At 47.3% G+C, this 14843-nt stretch overlaps 1 protein-coding gene across 6 annotated transcripts in view; it reads left to right on the top strand.

Moving 5' to 3' along the window:
* Positions 1-14118, top strand: part of LOC113487757 (Golgi integral membrane protein 4-like) — a 49013-nt gene extending 34895 nt beyond the window's left edge. For 4 of the 6 annotated variants that reach the window (XM_026862519.1, XM_026862520.1, XM_026862518.1 and 1 more), the window contains 8 exons: positions 1955-2116; positions 2237-2515; positions 3175-3332; positions 7224-7432; positions 9799-9863; positions 10139-10303; positions 11364-11435; positions 12810-14118. In XM_026862519.1, coding sequence (XP_026718320.1) covers positions 1955-2116; positions 2237-2515; positions 3175-3332; positions 7224-7432; positions 9799-9863; positions 10139-10303; positions 11364-11435; positions 12810-12920 — 1221 coding nt within the window. In that variant the 3' untranslated portion in view covers positions 12921-14118. Of the gene's footprint in view, positions 1-1954; positions 2117-2236; positions 2516-3174; positions 3333-7223; positions 7433-9798; positions 9864-10138; positions 10304-11363; positions 11488-12809 lie in introns of all 6 variants that reach the window. The other 2 variants (XM_026862521.1, XM_026862516.1) reach the window with 2 other exon arrangements.
* Positions 14119-14843: the final 725 nt, after the last annotated feature.

Below are 14843 nucleotides of genomic sequence, written 5' to 3'. Positions count from 1 at the left end.
TCTTCAGCAGAAGAGTAATGCTCTTCAACCAACTGTGCTGCGTTGGAGAAAGGAAGCAGCAGTTCAAGTGTGCAAGCTAGCGTGTACTCTAACAGAATTTAAAAAAAACTTGGCTGGAGGTGGCTGAGGCTACAAAGTCAAGTGCTTGCAGACTGGAAAACGTGGTGGCAGCTTTTGTGCTGCCAGTCTTAACTTTTGGCCCCTTCGGTGTCGTGGCCAATGGAAAAAGTAGTTTGCAAGAAGCAGCTCACCGTTGTTTCTTGCCAAAATTAAGAGTGAGCAAGAGTAAAAGGATTTGCCCTGAGTGTGGGAGACACGACTCAGCTCCCTGCGCTGAACGTAGGAGACAGCCGTGTAACGGAGTGGTGCTCCAGCCATCTGTCTGGCTGCTATTTCTGACACAAGTGGCAGTGGTTGGTCCCAATGACTTCAGAAAATACTTTGAATCTTTTTGACAATGAGCCTAGTGTTAAAAAATGTTCTGTTGGGTTTTCTGATGGGTCCTTTGTCACGTCTAATCAGTGCTCCACAGCACACAACAGGTGAATGGGGATTGCACTTGCCTTCAGTGGGGCTGTACGTGGGAGCAGGCACCCACGCAGACTCCAGCTCCTTTACCAGCACTGCAGTTCTTCACTGCAGGGTGGATTTGCACCGAGTATCCTGTTGTTGATCTTGCTTCCTTCTGGCAGGTGAAAGTTTAGAGGAGTCATTTGCATTCTAGACAAGATGTTCACTGCCAAGGCTTGGAGCGCGTTCCCCAGCCCAGCCGGCAGTCGCTGGCACTCAGCTGCTCCGTGGGGTAGCCCGAGGCATGGAGGGGTGTAGGTGCAGCTTGTCCTGACGGGCTGCAACCAGCCTCTGGGACTCTGTGTTAAGCCTGGTCTAAAGCTTCTCTCCCTCTGGGCTGACCACCTTTAGCAGGCTTTTGCAGGGTACAAGTTCTGCTTCCATCTGGCTTGTTCTGACTGGAACCAGTCTCCTGCTAGCTAGGGCTACATCCCACAAACTGTTCTTGGCTTCCTTTGCCTTTCCTCATTCCTTTTATGTTAGCTTTGCTGAGTGGTTTCATTGGGGTTTGTTTTGGTTTTTTAATGTTAATTTTAAGGTCAAATTTCAGAGGGAAGAACTGAAATCAACAGAGCCTGCTCAGGAATTCATTTCCTGCTAAACTTTCCTTGCTGCTGTGAAGCTTTCCTGCTCTGCCCAGTCCCTAATTTGGTCCCTTTCCAGGTACCCTGGCAAGCGTATGAAAAGCTCTCCCCCCTCACTTTCCTATAAATAACTGGGGTAAGAGTGAGGAGCTTTTCCTGTGTAGCTTTTGCAAGCCCTACTTTTCAGGGTTGGAGATGGAAGAGGTAACCTGCAGTAGAGAGTTAAGTGTTGCATTTGCTTAACAGTCCGGGAGAATCGATTTTCATTTGTCTTGCAAAGTAAATTAAATTGTCAGGTAGGATTATGCCGGTTACTGTCAGCCCTGCTGAGATGAGCACATCCATGGAGAAATGCCTCCACAGGAATTAAAAAAGCAGACCTAGAGGTACATGAGAGCGAGGCACAGGAGGAGAGGAGGCACCTGTGACAAGACCCAGGGTACAATTCTTGTGCAAAGGCAGGAGTGTCAGTGGCTCGTGCACTGAACAGCATTGGGCAAAGAATCCGTGCCATGGCTCAGCACTTCCAGGGTAAAAGTAGGCAATAAAATAAAATGCAAGACTGGCAAAGGGGGGATACAGAATATCCTGAAAATCTGGAGGGAAAGCTGAAGACTAGCTTGGGCCTGTCATTAATGGTTGTGGATTATCTCCAGCCTTTCATATATACAAAATATAAATCTTCTGTAGTAGCGTGTCTGTGCTGAACAACTGACCTTACAAGAGGGGCTGTTCTCAGCGTGGAGGTGTTTTACCCTGTTATTGTGTGAGGTTTCTCTGTACCCTTCTCATCCCCCCAGGCCCAGATGGAAGAGTTCAGGCAGCTCAAGGAAGCTCTACAGAAGATGCCAAGTTTCAAAGGAGGAGGAGGAGGAGCTGGGAAGGGGCAGCAGCAGTTTCAGGTGCTGAAGGAGCAGCCCATGGTGCCGGCCAACAGCCAGCTGCAGCTCGGGAGGCAGAAGGTGGGGTTCTCCCAGGAAAGCCCAGGGAGGAGAATTCTGCAGGCTTCTCAGCGTGGGGCTTTGAACTGGAGAGAACTGAGCTTGTTCCTTTAGTTTGCTCTTGTCCTCTCTTCCTTGCAGGCTTTTCCAGTCAATCAGGAGAATCGCCCTGTTGGGAACGCGCTGGCATCGCCAGTCTCTGGGGTTCAGAAGCAGGCAGACAGCCCGAGGCTGCAGGGCCACAACTCCTACAGTAACGATAGCCCGAGGCCACAGGCCAACGTCCTCTTCACCCATCCAGCCTCGCTGCAAGATGCCAATGCCCTGCCAGAGGCTATGCCAGCCTGGCCAGCGAGACACGGGGACGGCCACGTGATCCGGTTCACCCGGACCATGAACAGTTTGCCAAATGGGAACCCCGTGAGTCCTGCACACTTGCTGCTTGTTTTGTGTAGCCTTTGCTTTTGAAGCTCAAAACTATGATATTTGTAATGACAAGCATATGTGCATTCCACTTCCCTGATGTAGAAACTGTCCTGGCCTCAGGTTTCAGACTCCTGTGCACTGGTAAGAGCTTGTGGTGTAGCAGCTGGGCTCAGATGAACAGGCTGGAGTTCTGGATCCTGCCAGATCTGCAAAGTGTAAATCATAAAAGCAGCTCCCTTGTCTCCCGGGGTGAATGAGAGTAAGCTTATGGAAAGCTAATCTTTCCAAAAAATGACAACAATGGCAGTGTGGTTAGACTATAATTACAAAAACTATTATAATGGGAACATGTGTGGGGTTTTTAGAGGTGGTTTTGTTGTTCTTCTTGGAGACTTGACCTACCCAAAACAAGTTTGGGTCGCAGAGGATCCAGATTGTTTCCTCTTGGCTCTGTGGAAGGAGAAGGACCTGTTTCACTGCAGGCTGGCTAGACGGGTCTGTAGATTTGTTCTGGAGCACTTTTGAATCCGAGTTCTTCGATAAAGGATTTTTCTGGCCCATAAGCCTGCCCAAATGCAAGACAGATTTGCAGATATCTGATAAGACTAGGAGCTTGTGTATGTCCTGAGTATATGCATGTGTCTTCTCTCCAGGATCTGAAGATGGTGATGCGTGTTCAGGTGAAAAGCAATGAGGACAGCCAGGCTCCTGGATTGTCCCAGTCTGATCTGAAACAACCCTCTGCAGCAGAAGAACCTCAGATGCCAGACAACCACCACTCTACGGGGAACAAACAGGCACAAATACAAAGGTTGGTGAAACAAAACCCTCTTCTACGCTCAATGTTAAGGCTGAAAGGTACCATACAGGCTCATCCCTGGTGTCTCTCTCTTGTTTATTGTGGCTTCTACTTGAAAGATGATTGGAAAATGTGTTAATTATTGGTTTCACTGTCATCTAATTCTTGTAACTAAACGTTGCTGCCGGGTCTCTATCTCAGCCAAAGCAGAAGACTAGTCATGTTGCAGGCAGTGCTGTGTGATTGAATGCACAGACTGCTGTGGGTGCTGTGCTGGGGGAGAAAAAAAAAGGCTGTTGTGTTATTGGTGTATGCTCTGTAGGCTGCCTTTGTACTTGAACTGTTTGGTAAAGTGTGTGGGGAGGAGAAAAAAAGGAGCTACTGCTGAGTGAGATCAGCTCAGCATGGATTTCCTACTAGCTAGAGGAGAGGGTGGGAGCGGAGTCTGAACTGACTTCAAGGAATCTCCTCCCTATCAGTGGTGGTGACTTAAAAATATCCTGTTTTGTTCAGCAAACTGAAGAAAAGCTGCATGACGGAAGCGACTCATCTGCAGCAGCAAGGGTGGCTAAAAATTCCTTCAGTTTCTATAAATAAGAGGCATTAAGTTATATATTAGAGCTGCAACTTGTTCTTTTTTTTTTTTTTCCCCTACACCGATTAATCAGTAATCTGCCAAGCTCTGCAGGAGCAACCAGACCTTGAAGATCTGAAAGTTTCTCATCTCTAGAAGCAGCAGGCAACCAGCCCCAATTAGGTACTAGAGCTTTTTCTGGTTTTGCTTCTAGGGCAAAGACAAATCCCCAGGCTCTGTATTGTCTCATCTGTGTTTGCTTTCCTCCCAGGAGGAGGTTCCCGTTGGCAGTGTGCTGCTGAGGGGTTGTGCTTCACAGAGCCTGCTTAGAACACGAGTAGTCCGACAGGTCTGAGACCTGTGATCCCAAAGCTACAGGCTTTGTCCTGAGTGGGGTGAAACAGTTTACAGCAGTAGTTTGTGCCAGAAATGAGGACACAACCAGAATCCATCAGACAGCCCAGGCTTTTGTCCTGTCTATGTTCATGTAGACCTGTGCTTGAGGTGATGGAGTTCTATCGACTTGAGCTTCATCTGGAGAAGTCAAACCAATTCAACCATATAAAGACTTGGAACTGGTCTGAGCTTAGATGAAACCTGGGTATTAAAATTCTCTGCAACTTGGGACTGTTGCTCCTATCAGACATCCTCAGCACAATGTGCTCTCCAGACCTCTTTTTGGGGTAAATGGGAGTGGAGAGCTCTGGGGAGTCCCTTGGAACGGACAGAGAGGATCAGAGAACGGTGTGAACGTACCCGTTCCATGCAGGTAACAAAACGGGTAATTCCTACAGTATGTAACTTGTATTGCTGTGGTATCTGAGAGTCCAGTCAGGGACCGGGATCCTGATGTACTGTGTGTTGTACAAGCACAGGAGAAACTGTTTACTGTCTCGGCAGCACTCGCAGAAGACCAGTCTGTTTTCCAAAAGGAAGAAAATGTCCTTCTGAGGCTGCAATTCATCAAAGTCTGGCCATAATCCAAAAACTGACTGAAAATAGTGCTTCCTCATTTAATTTATTTATCCCCTGTGTGTGTCCAGGTCATATCTGCTCAGTTTACTGGAGCAAACAAGATTTAGTTTCTGTTTTATCTGTAGAGGAGACTTCTGGATTTCATTCTAAATTCAGTCTGATCTTACCCATTCTTCTCTACCATTTTTGTTTGTTCACTTAACCCTGCAATCTGCCCAGGTCAGAGATTGTGCTTTGCATATTTCTTTAAAGGGCAACATCCTCCCTGTGCTGCTCTGATTAGACAACATCTGCACAGAGGACCAGCACAGAGGGTATTCTGCCTTCTTACAGGGAGGGACTTGCAGGTGTAACTGGAGTGGTGATGGCAGAGTGGCCTTTCCTCAGCTACATAAAGCCCAGAGGGGGATGCTGCCACTGCTCTGTGAAGCAGAAAATGCAAATATTGGATTTGTTGGGCAGATTATTTCTTCAAGGACAGAGATCATGGTATGTTTGGTGTGCTTGTCGTTTTCTGGATCTATCATCAAGAAATTACTGAGCAGCTGGAGGCTGTTATTTACACTGCCTGAGGTTTGTGATAAGGAGTGCATGAACCAACTTTTGTCGAGAAGGTGTCAATGCCAAGAACAATATCAAACAGCAGCAGAGTACAAAGAGGCCATGCATCCAGCGCCAAGAACCGTTGCACTGGGTGGCTGAGACCAGCAGATTCCAGATGAGCTCTTGATGGCCAGTTTCCATATTGATGGTTTTATAATGGGGAAATCTGAGCTGAAGGCTGGGTCAGGATTTTTCTTACTGAAAGTTTTGTGCGGTGATAGTATGCTGGCTTTAAAAAGCTGCTAGAGCTAAGGCCACTTGTCCTTTCGCAGCAGTTAAGAACTTAAATGTCTTAAGTAGACTTCTAAATCTCAGCTGGCTTATGCAGCAGCTAAACCAAGCAGTAGTCCTGCTTGAAACTGGTGGCAACTTTACTCGGGTTAAAAGTTTCTTATTTTAGTCATTTTTGAGAGTCCTTATTGCTGGGATTTCATCCTTTGCTTTACCTTTCTTTGTTTCTTAAGGTGTCCTTGAGTAAGAATATTTGGATATTTGGGAAGAAAACATTCCCTATGAGACAGCCTGGCCTTCTGGGCTTTTCAGGGACACGCTTAAACTAATATGAAGATATTCCATTTCTTCTCTGACCTCCAATTTATTTCTCAGCAGTGGAACCGTGTCACACTACTAATGACTCTGCTGCTGAGCCTCCGGTTGGGGATCCACATGAGCGGGGCTGTTGGCTGCAGGCAGAGAAGCATTAATGAAAAATATGTTGCACTTGTCATATACCTTGATATCAAGTACTTGTCCCTTTGAGGCACTTCTGTTAAGAAGGAAGCAGACACAGATAGTGATGCAAACATCAGGAGAGGTATATTTGAGGTGGAACCACTACAGAGGAAAGAATTGTTGACTGTGGCTGCCTGAAATGAGTTGTCTGAACTCTCACAGCTAGAGCTGTGTATGAATAATTGATTTTTCAGATCAGTAGATGGATGAAAACTTTGAGGGGAGGCTGGTAAGAAAAGCAGTAAATTATACTGGAGTGTGGCTTCCCTCACTGAATGAAGAAACAAAACACTTTTTCCCATGTTCACCTAAAAAAAAAATAAAAATCAAAACAATATGTGACTGTTTCCTTTCAGCTAGGTCTATTTTCACTGGGTTTGTGCAGGGAACAGATGCAAGCTGTGGAAGAGTTTCTAAGCAGATACTGGTTAAGGTATGCATCCCAGTTGCAGAGCTTCATAAAGAGCTTGTGGCTTTAAAAAAACCCCTATCAGATAATGAAAGTTGTCAGTTTGTATTGCAGCTTTCCTGTTTATTTTGTAAGGGGTTTTTTTTATAGGCTTATAGGCTAAAATTCCACAGGTTTAGTAGTATCTTCATTTTTTTTTTTTTTTAAATTACGTTGGAACAATAAAGGGGACCTGCAGTTTTGATATTTTTTTCAAACACTTAAATATGTTTATTTGGGTATGTGTGAGGCATGAGTAAGAACATGTTTAGGACTGGAGTTTATTGCTCTGTGGATATGTTACTGTATCATATGAATAATATTAAAGCAGTTCTACAATAACTTGTGTTTACAAAGCATAACTTAATTTGTTCTTATGTGGCATATGAAATGTTCTCTTTCAAGCAAGATATCACAGTAACTAATCCCATCTGCTAAAGTTAAATTAGGACAAACTTTTGCATGTGTTGGAGTTGGGTTTTTTATCTCTGCTTGCCATTATGAAATATCTCTTGATATACTAAGGCTGGGGGTGGGGGGGTGTCTGTTTTGTTTTGTACCCTTGTTGCAGCTGGAAGGACATAGTTAACAAGGTGAATGCCCAGATGGATGAAGAACAAGTGCAGAGTTACCCAAAGAGCCTTCATTTTGATCCCAAGCCTGGGCAAGAGATGCAGAAAGGCAGCCCACAGCCACCCAGCCAGAAGAGAGGGGAAGAGCATCAGATAGCTGATCAGGAAGGCGAGAAGGAAAGGACAGATGACGAGGAACTCGAAATGGGTATGGCTCCCCCCATCTGATGCTGTGCAGCACTCATTTATTGCTATTCAAGGTGGGGAGTGAGAGGAGCTTTCTCCTTGTGTTAAAGGAAAATTTTTTTCAATTTCAAAATTTCAATTTCAAAATTTCAGTGCTTGAAAAAATTCTTGTGCTTTTATTGTCATTGGTCAAATGCAGAGCCTGGACCGTTTTCCATTTTTGTTCCCTGTTGTCCTGCATCCTCACACATTTCTGAGGTAGTGGACTCAAAATCTGTGTAATTTAAGTCGGTTCTTCTTTCTTTCCTGTGGCAGTGATGGGGAAAATGTCACTGTTTATTCCAAGACAGATCTCAGTTTCCCATAGGAATTGTTTGTAACTTGCTCAGGGCAGAAAATTTCCCAGCTGTCCTTAAGGGGCTAAAAGTAAATAAATTCAAGGGCAGCTAGTTGTAATTGTCAGTCAGGCAACAGAGCACTTACTAGACTTCAAAATAGCTGTAACTGCATTTGGGCAATTAGAGGCCAGTTCTTAGAACACGTTAAATTCCTCAGTCTTCTGATCCGGATCTGTTCAGACCTCTGTGCATCGACTCACCCTGCTAATAACAGGTTGGGGAAACATTTAACTTGGTGTAAAGTTCATCATCACACCATGAAACCAGCTAATGAAGAATCCATTAGATTTTACATGTGAGGGCAGAATTTTTTTTTTGCCTCGCTTTCCAGGTGAGGTTTATCAGTTGGCTTGTAATGGTGGTCACATGTGCGTGGCAGAAGGAGGGAACAATTAAATAACTGTGTTGTGTGAAACAACAGAAAACAGCTGTAAAATGACTAGACGTTTCAGAAAATTGCAGTGTGTGGGCTGGGGCTTGGAGCACTTCCATAGGTCCAGTAACAAAGGGAAGGTTGATTTAATTGCAGCTGTATGTCTGTGAGTGTAAGAGGGAAGCTGCAGACTTCCTTCAGAAGCAAATCAAGACATCAGAAGTGGATTGCAGTAAGCCAGTCAGGCCGTGGAGAGCCAAAAGGGGCTTCTGAGCAGAGGTGTCCAGTCTGAGGATCTGTGGAGCAGTGCTCTGCTGTGCTCGAGGGGCTGGGATTTACAGTGTGAACGCTGGGTAAACAGATTTCTGTGCTGCAAACAGACTCTTCCATCAATTCCTCTTGCGCACGTGGAAATAACCTGTAAAATGTGGGAGTTAGCTGGTTACCTTTGTCAAAAAGAGACACTGAAATGTAGATATGACTAATGCTAATTCCATATGTTGCTAGACTGAGGTAGAAGGACTAAGTAGGTGGCTTTTCATGTAGCTAATTTTTTGCTGCAGTCTTGAATGCAGTAAGGCAGGGAAGCTGGGAGCTGAGGCTCCTGTGAGGATCTCTCTTCAAATGCTGACTTGCATCCTATTAAACATTATAAAGATGGTTTTAGCCTGGTTTCTCAGCGGGAGATTTTGGCTCTGGATTTGGAACAGAGGAGGGATGTCATGGGGCAGAGATGAAGCTCGGTGGTTCTAACTGAATCTTGGATCAGAAGGCTGAAATCACCCAAGATGGGTGATTTCCTCCCAGGCTGTTGGCTCGGCTCACTCTGGGCAGGTGAAGTTCTCTTGCCCAGCACAGCAGCAGTTGGGTAACAGCTAACGTGCATACAGCTGCCCGTTGGGAGGGGAGGTTTGGGATTCCTGTGCTTTCCCACAGCTATGTTTAGCTGCTATTTCATGTTTTGCTGACCTGATTCTCAGCCAGTCCCCTTAGAGGAAGTGAACTAAATGGTTCACATCAAAGTGAATTTTACCCTGAAAAGAAAAGGCCTCATGGCAGGGGTAAGGGAGTGTGAGGACCAACAGCCCTTGACTTCTGTGTCCTAATGAGAATTAACAACCAAAGCAATGACTCGACTGGTCAGCAGCTGTGTGCTAGCATGGGGCAGCTGGCCCTGACATCCTGCCCTGCTTTGGCTCCCAGTGATGGGCTCACTGGCTGCACGGCTGGGGCGCTGCTGTGGGTGCTGCCCAGACTTTGCAGTGACATGAGGGAAAGATGCATCTTATATATATTAGGGGCTGAATTCAGAGCTGGTTTTTGGCTTTGTACCGTATGTGTATCAATCAGTAAATTATGGGCATGCTTCAACATATGCTTATGCCCCAGCCTTGGGAACAAGGAAGCAGTTTTGGCAGCTGTAGGAGCGTAGAGCTGCTTTGCCCTGAACTTTGCAAAGGTTTTCCTCTGAAAACATCCACAGAGCATTGTCTGCTTCAAGCTGCAGGCAGGCTTGGACAAATCCCGACTTGGCATAGAGTTAATACAGCTGCTCCCCTACAGTGGTGACACTGACTTTTGAGAGAGTATGCTGCTAACTGTCCCTTTTCCTTGCAGATGCAGGAGTGATTGAGAGAGAGAACTTGCCCCCTCAGAAGGAGACTGTCGTCCAGGAACCGATGGTAAGTAATGCTGTCATTTGGATGCAACCCTAGCTCGGAATAAGAATCCAGCTGTCGATGCTTTCCCAGAAGTTTCTACAGCATGCAACTCCAAACTCCTTGGTTCTGGTGGGATTCAGAGGGATAACAGAGTGGGAGCTTTGTTTTCAGAACCATTAACAGGCTTGAACAGCCACTGAAGTGCTACAAGCCAGCACTTCCTGGTGAAGGCAGCAAGCCTTCTGTCTCCCAAGGGGCTGTCCCACCAGTATTCACCAGGAGATTTTCTTCTCCAGATGCCAGATGATGCTGCGGATCCTGCCCAGGATCCCAATAACCAAGGTGAGGATGAGTTTGAGGAAGCTGAGCTGGAGCGACCTGACTTTGAAGAGAAGGTGGGAGGTTTGGAGAAGTTCAAGGAGCCCAGCGTGAAAGACGAGTCTAAGGAGAAGCCACTGAAGGTGACTGACCTGAGGGTAACCAGCAGGGGCCGGGGAGAGAGCCCCAGCTGTGAACGGGGGGAGGCAGAGAGCTTAAGGAGAACCTCGTGTTCCTGGATGGATCCGTAATCCCCCTGTGAGGATATGGCAAGCAGGAGAAGCCTCTTTCTGAGTGGGAATCGGTGGGTTGGTCAGTACCAGAACTTGTTCTGGCCCTGTCCTTGCTGCCTGTTGAAGTCAGCCCACGCCTGCCTGGCTGGAGAGGTGTTGAGGAGGAGATGGCTCGCTCCGCAGCTCTTTCTGCAGAGGTGCTGTGTCTTTTCAAGCACTTGAGAGACCCAAACCAGAGTTGGCTGTTCCTGGGGTGGGCACGCAGCAGGTTCTTGGCAGCAGTGATGACACGTGAGAGCTCTGCCTCCTTGGTTGCTTGCTTGTGGATGGAATCCATTTATTTTGCAAAGTGCTTCTTGCTGTCTGAAGCCAGACTCTGCATCAGGGACGTGTTATCTTGTTTTGACAAGCAGCTGAGTGTTGCTTATTTTAAAAAGGAGTGTTTTATCTGTCAGACTCTAAAATCATGATTAATAGTGAGGGGTTTTAGAGGAAAAAAAAAAAAAAAAGAAATCCAGGCCAATTAAATCAGAGATGCTGGCACCAACAGGGCAACACGTCCTTAAGAGTTGTGAAAATGTGGAAAGAATTGGGGAATTAGTGACATAAATACCTGATTTTCAGATAGAGCTGTGCTGACACCCTAAAGCTCTGCCCTAAGGAACGTGCAGACTCCCTGCAGCCCTGGGGCTTGATGCAACAGCAGCAGGAGGGACCTTCCTGCTGTGGGAGAGACATTGCTCTCCATTGTGGAAGGAGCTGGGCAGTTGCTGCCAGCAGGTGGGAAGAGAGACTGGATGGAGAAAGTACAACTGGGCTTTGGGTTGCCTGATTCTCTCTGCTCCCCAATTCCTGACTGTAGCCCAGTTTTCCAGACCTGGGGCTGTAATGCACGAGAGCTGTATCCCTGCCAGAGAATGGAATTAGCGTGGGGCACTGTCCACCGTGTCTGACCTTCTGTATTTTTCAGGATGCTGGCAGACCTGCCAAGCCCAGGGAAGACCCAATGGATGACTATCAAGAAGATCAGGAGCAAGAAATTGTACGACACCAAGGTTCTTCCTCTTTCCCTCTCTGGTGTGATTGTTACCTGGGTATGTTGGTAGCCTTGGAGCTGAGTATGACTCAGCTTTTAGGAAACCAGATGTGAGCAGTTTTGTCTCTGCCTGCTCAGTGAGGTGCGTCTCCAGAACAAACCTGGAGCCCACTTACCCCTGCTCCCTTTTTCAGGTGTTCAGGGCACCCTTTATGCTCTGTCTCCCCTCCTCACTTCTTTCTGTATCAATCTGTGGTGATTGAGCTGTGAGCTGCTTACAGAGCAGCAGCTGGGGTGAACCTCAAGCTGTGCTGGTGCAGCTCGGCAAGATCAGGATGTTTCTCCATGTGTCACCCTGGGTTTATTCCTGTGGTGAGACATTCACTGGGAGCCCTGTAACTGGCTGCTGCACGGGTCCTGCTGGGTCTGTCCCGTGTCTGTGGGAAGAGCTGGGGAGGACGACATGTGTGCTCTGAGAAGGGCTGTTGGGTTACAGCCAGCAAGTCGAACAGAAGTATGGGTGGCAGAAGAATGGGACGTCCTGCTCCCGAAGCAAGGGTGGGAGGTGGTGCATTGGTGGGGCCACAGTTGCCAGGAAGCAGCTGCTCCTCTGTTTGCCTGAAGACAGGTATTATTGCTGTGTCTGAGCCCCAGGACTACTGTAGGCAGTGATAAGTTGGCATTCCTCTAGGAGAAAGATTGGAGGCCACCAAGGGTGGAGAGCATGAGTACTAGAGAGGATCACCCTGGTGCCCTCTGGCTCACATAAACAGAAGTGAAGGATCCTCTTCCACTCCTCTCCTTTCCCTTTGTGAGTGGTTGCTGGTGGCTTTTTCTGCAGTTCCTACATGACGGCTGAGGAACGGAGGGTTTGGGCTGTCTGCTGGGAGTGAAGGGGATGGGAAGATACGGGGTGGGCAGAGCAAAGTTGATGTCAGGAGCTATCCTTGCCTTAGGTGCAGAACCTGGCTTGTCCACTGGGTAGTTGGACCTAAAAGTGCCCAAGGAGGCCGTGCTGGCTGCTGCGCATCACGGGTGGGATTTGTTACAGAGTGTTAGATGCAGTGGATGTAGGATACCTTCTACTCGTGTAGCAGCAGCAGCAAGCCGAGATGTTAAAAAGGCATTGTAATGCCAGGGTATTAAATGTGCTTAAAATGAACAGGTTGATGATGGTTACACAGGCTGCTTACCCCTGTGTCTTGCCAATGACACCTAAAGGTCCCTGGAAGAGACAGATTCTTCCCTGTTTTCCTGAGTTTCCCAAGCTGGGCTGGTGTAACAGCTGTACTCGGAAGCAGCATGGTGTGCTGGTGGTCAGGGTCTCCTTTTCCAGGCCTTGCTGATTTTTTCCTTCCTGGCTGTTCCCTCTGCACCCAGGAGGATCATGGAGGTGAGGTGGATGACAATGATGACCTGGAACTTGTCCAAGACCAGAAGGACCATGCAGGCATACAGGGAGCTGATGGCAAGAAGGACATCTACTACTGAAAGATGAAGGCAAATGGAATACGCTAGGAATGAGGAGATGGGAACTGGCTCCTGTATCAAACACTGCCCAGAACAGGCAAAGGCAGGAGGAGAGAACTGTCTTCTCAGGCACTGAGCAGAGTGCTTGCAGATGTGCATCTACGCGTGCGGGGCCGTGGCTGCCTCTCCGGTCAATAGCATGGAAGTGCTCTCGGACTGTAGGGGTGATTTTATCCTGCTGCTTCTCTTAGAAGCACTTTTTGATTTGTTGTGTTCTTTGCCCTCTTGTTTTCCCTATCCCCTCCCACACTGGAGAATTTTTTTCTTACGTTTTTTTTAACCCCCTGGGCAGCAGAGGGGTGCCTGGACTGGTCCTTGGACTTACTCGACTGATTGCTAATACAAAGGAATCTATCTTCATAAAATATTTTGCTCAGTAGTGTTTCTTTAAAACAGTCTTTGCTCCCATCAGAGTAAGGTGGAGAGGAAGTTAGCCCGCTTTTTGTCTGGAGTAATGCAAGGGTGATAGCTGACCATGAGCACCAACAGAGCCAGCGTGTGTGTGTATGAATGCCTGGATTCTCTTCTGGTGCAGAGACCCTTCCCGGTGACTCGGAGTGGAACCCGGTAGAGTTTTCCTTTCCTTGGCTTTGAGCTGTGACTGTCCTGCTGGGCTTGGAGCCTCTCCATCTCATGCTGTGCATCTTGTCCTGCTGCTGCGTTCCTGGAGGTGGGGCTGGCTCGTCTGCTGTGGTGACAGGAACTGCCACACCCCAAAGCACTGCGACCCTGCAGAAACCACAGGTCAGCAGCTCCGGGGGATGAGGGGCTTCATGGTGCCAGTCCCTCTGATGGGAAATTCTTTTTACTTTGTGTAGCGTTTTGGTGGTGTGGATGCCCCCAGTGGGACACGGAACAGATTTTGGAAAGGGCCAAACTATCCACTGCTTAAAGGTCTCAAATCCAGGCTGGGCGCAGCCATCCGCTTCTGTGCGGGGGGGGTGTGCTGAAACATTACTACTGTGTGATGGAGCTGCAGCATCCCGGCAGAGCTGTCCCTACTCTGCCCTCCTCAGGCTCTCGGTGGAATGTTTCAGAGCATATGCCAGCCTGCATCTGCCCCCCGTAACCTCCTCTCCCTCCCTATCTTCCTGACACACACTCAGCTTCTGGCACCTCCCTAGGGTGTCCAGGTTGTTCAGGATTCCCAGGCAAGCATGAAAGGAAAAAAAAAAAAAAAAAAAAAAAAAAGTATTCACGTTGGTAGACACAAAGGAATATTTGGAGCCTGACTAATGCAATTCCATCCTGTTCAGCTTCTTTCCAGTCTCCCAGCATTTGACAGGGAGCTAAGATAAATTTTGCTCCTTCTAGACAGGTCTGGTTTTTAACCAGCAAGTTGGGTATTTCTAGTGTTCTGTTGATTCAGTAGATTGAAATCTGCGGTGCTTTACTTAGACTCCAAAACACATCTTTGCCTGACCTCAGACAGAAAGAGCTGGAGTCCCTGGAATTTAAAATGGAGGCAGCTGAAGGAAGTCTGGGCTTAATCACGGCATCTCAAAGCCTGGGACCTGGTTTAGTCATACGAGCAGGGCAGAGCTGTCACATCTCCTGCCTTGTGCAAGACCCGTGCATCTGAGCTGTCTCCTCCTTCCTCATCACCATGTCAGAAGTCCTGCACTCTGGGACCTCGCTCATCAAACGCAGCTTGTGGCTGAATGTCACGACCTGATAAAAGATCAAAGGAGAGATTTTTTTGCTCCCTACTTGACTTAGTTAAACTTTTCTTTAATCCCTTGCTTAGGGACACATTTTGTAAGCACTTTTAGACACTTCAAAAAACAACATTTCCAAATAAATTTGGTCTTTTTTTATTCAGACAGTATTGATTTTTTTTTTTTCCTCTTCCACTCGTTCTAATGGAGCTTGAAATGAATGTAT

Source organism: Athene cunicularia, assembly GCF_003259725.1.
Source record: "Athene cunicularia isolate RWA chromosome 21 unlocalized genomic scaffold, athCun1 chr21_part1, whole genome shotgun sequence".
NCBI classification, from domain to species: domain Eukaryota; kingdom Metazoa; phylum Chordata; class Aves; order Strigiformes; family Strigidae; genus Athene; species Athene cunicularia.
Note: the sequence above shows the minus strand (reverse complement) of the source record. Positions and strands in the feature narration are given on the sequence as shown.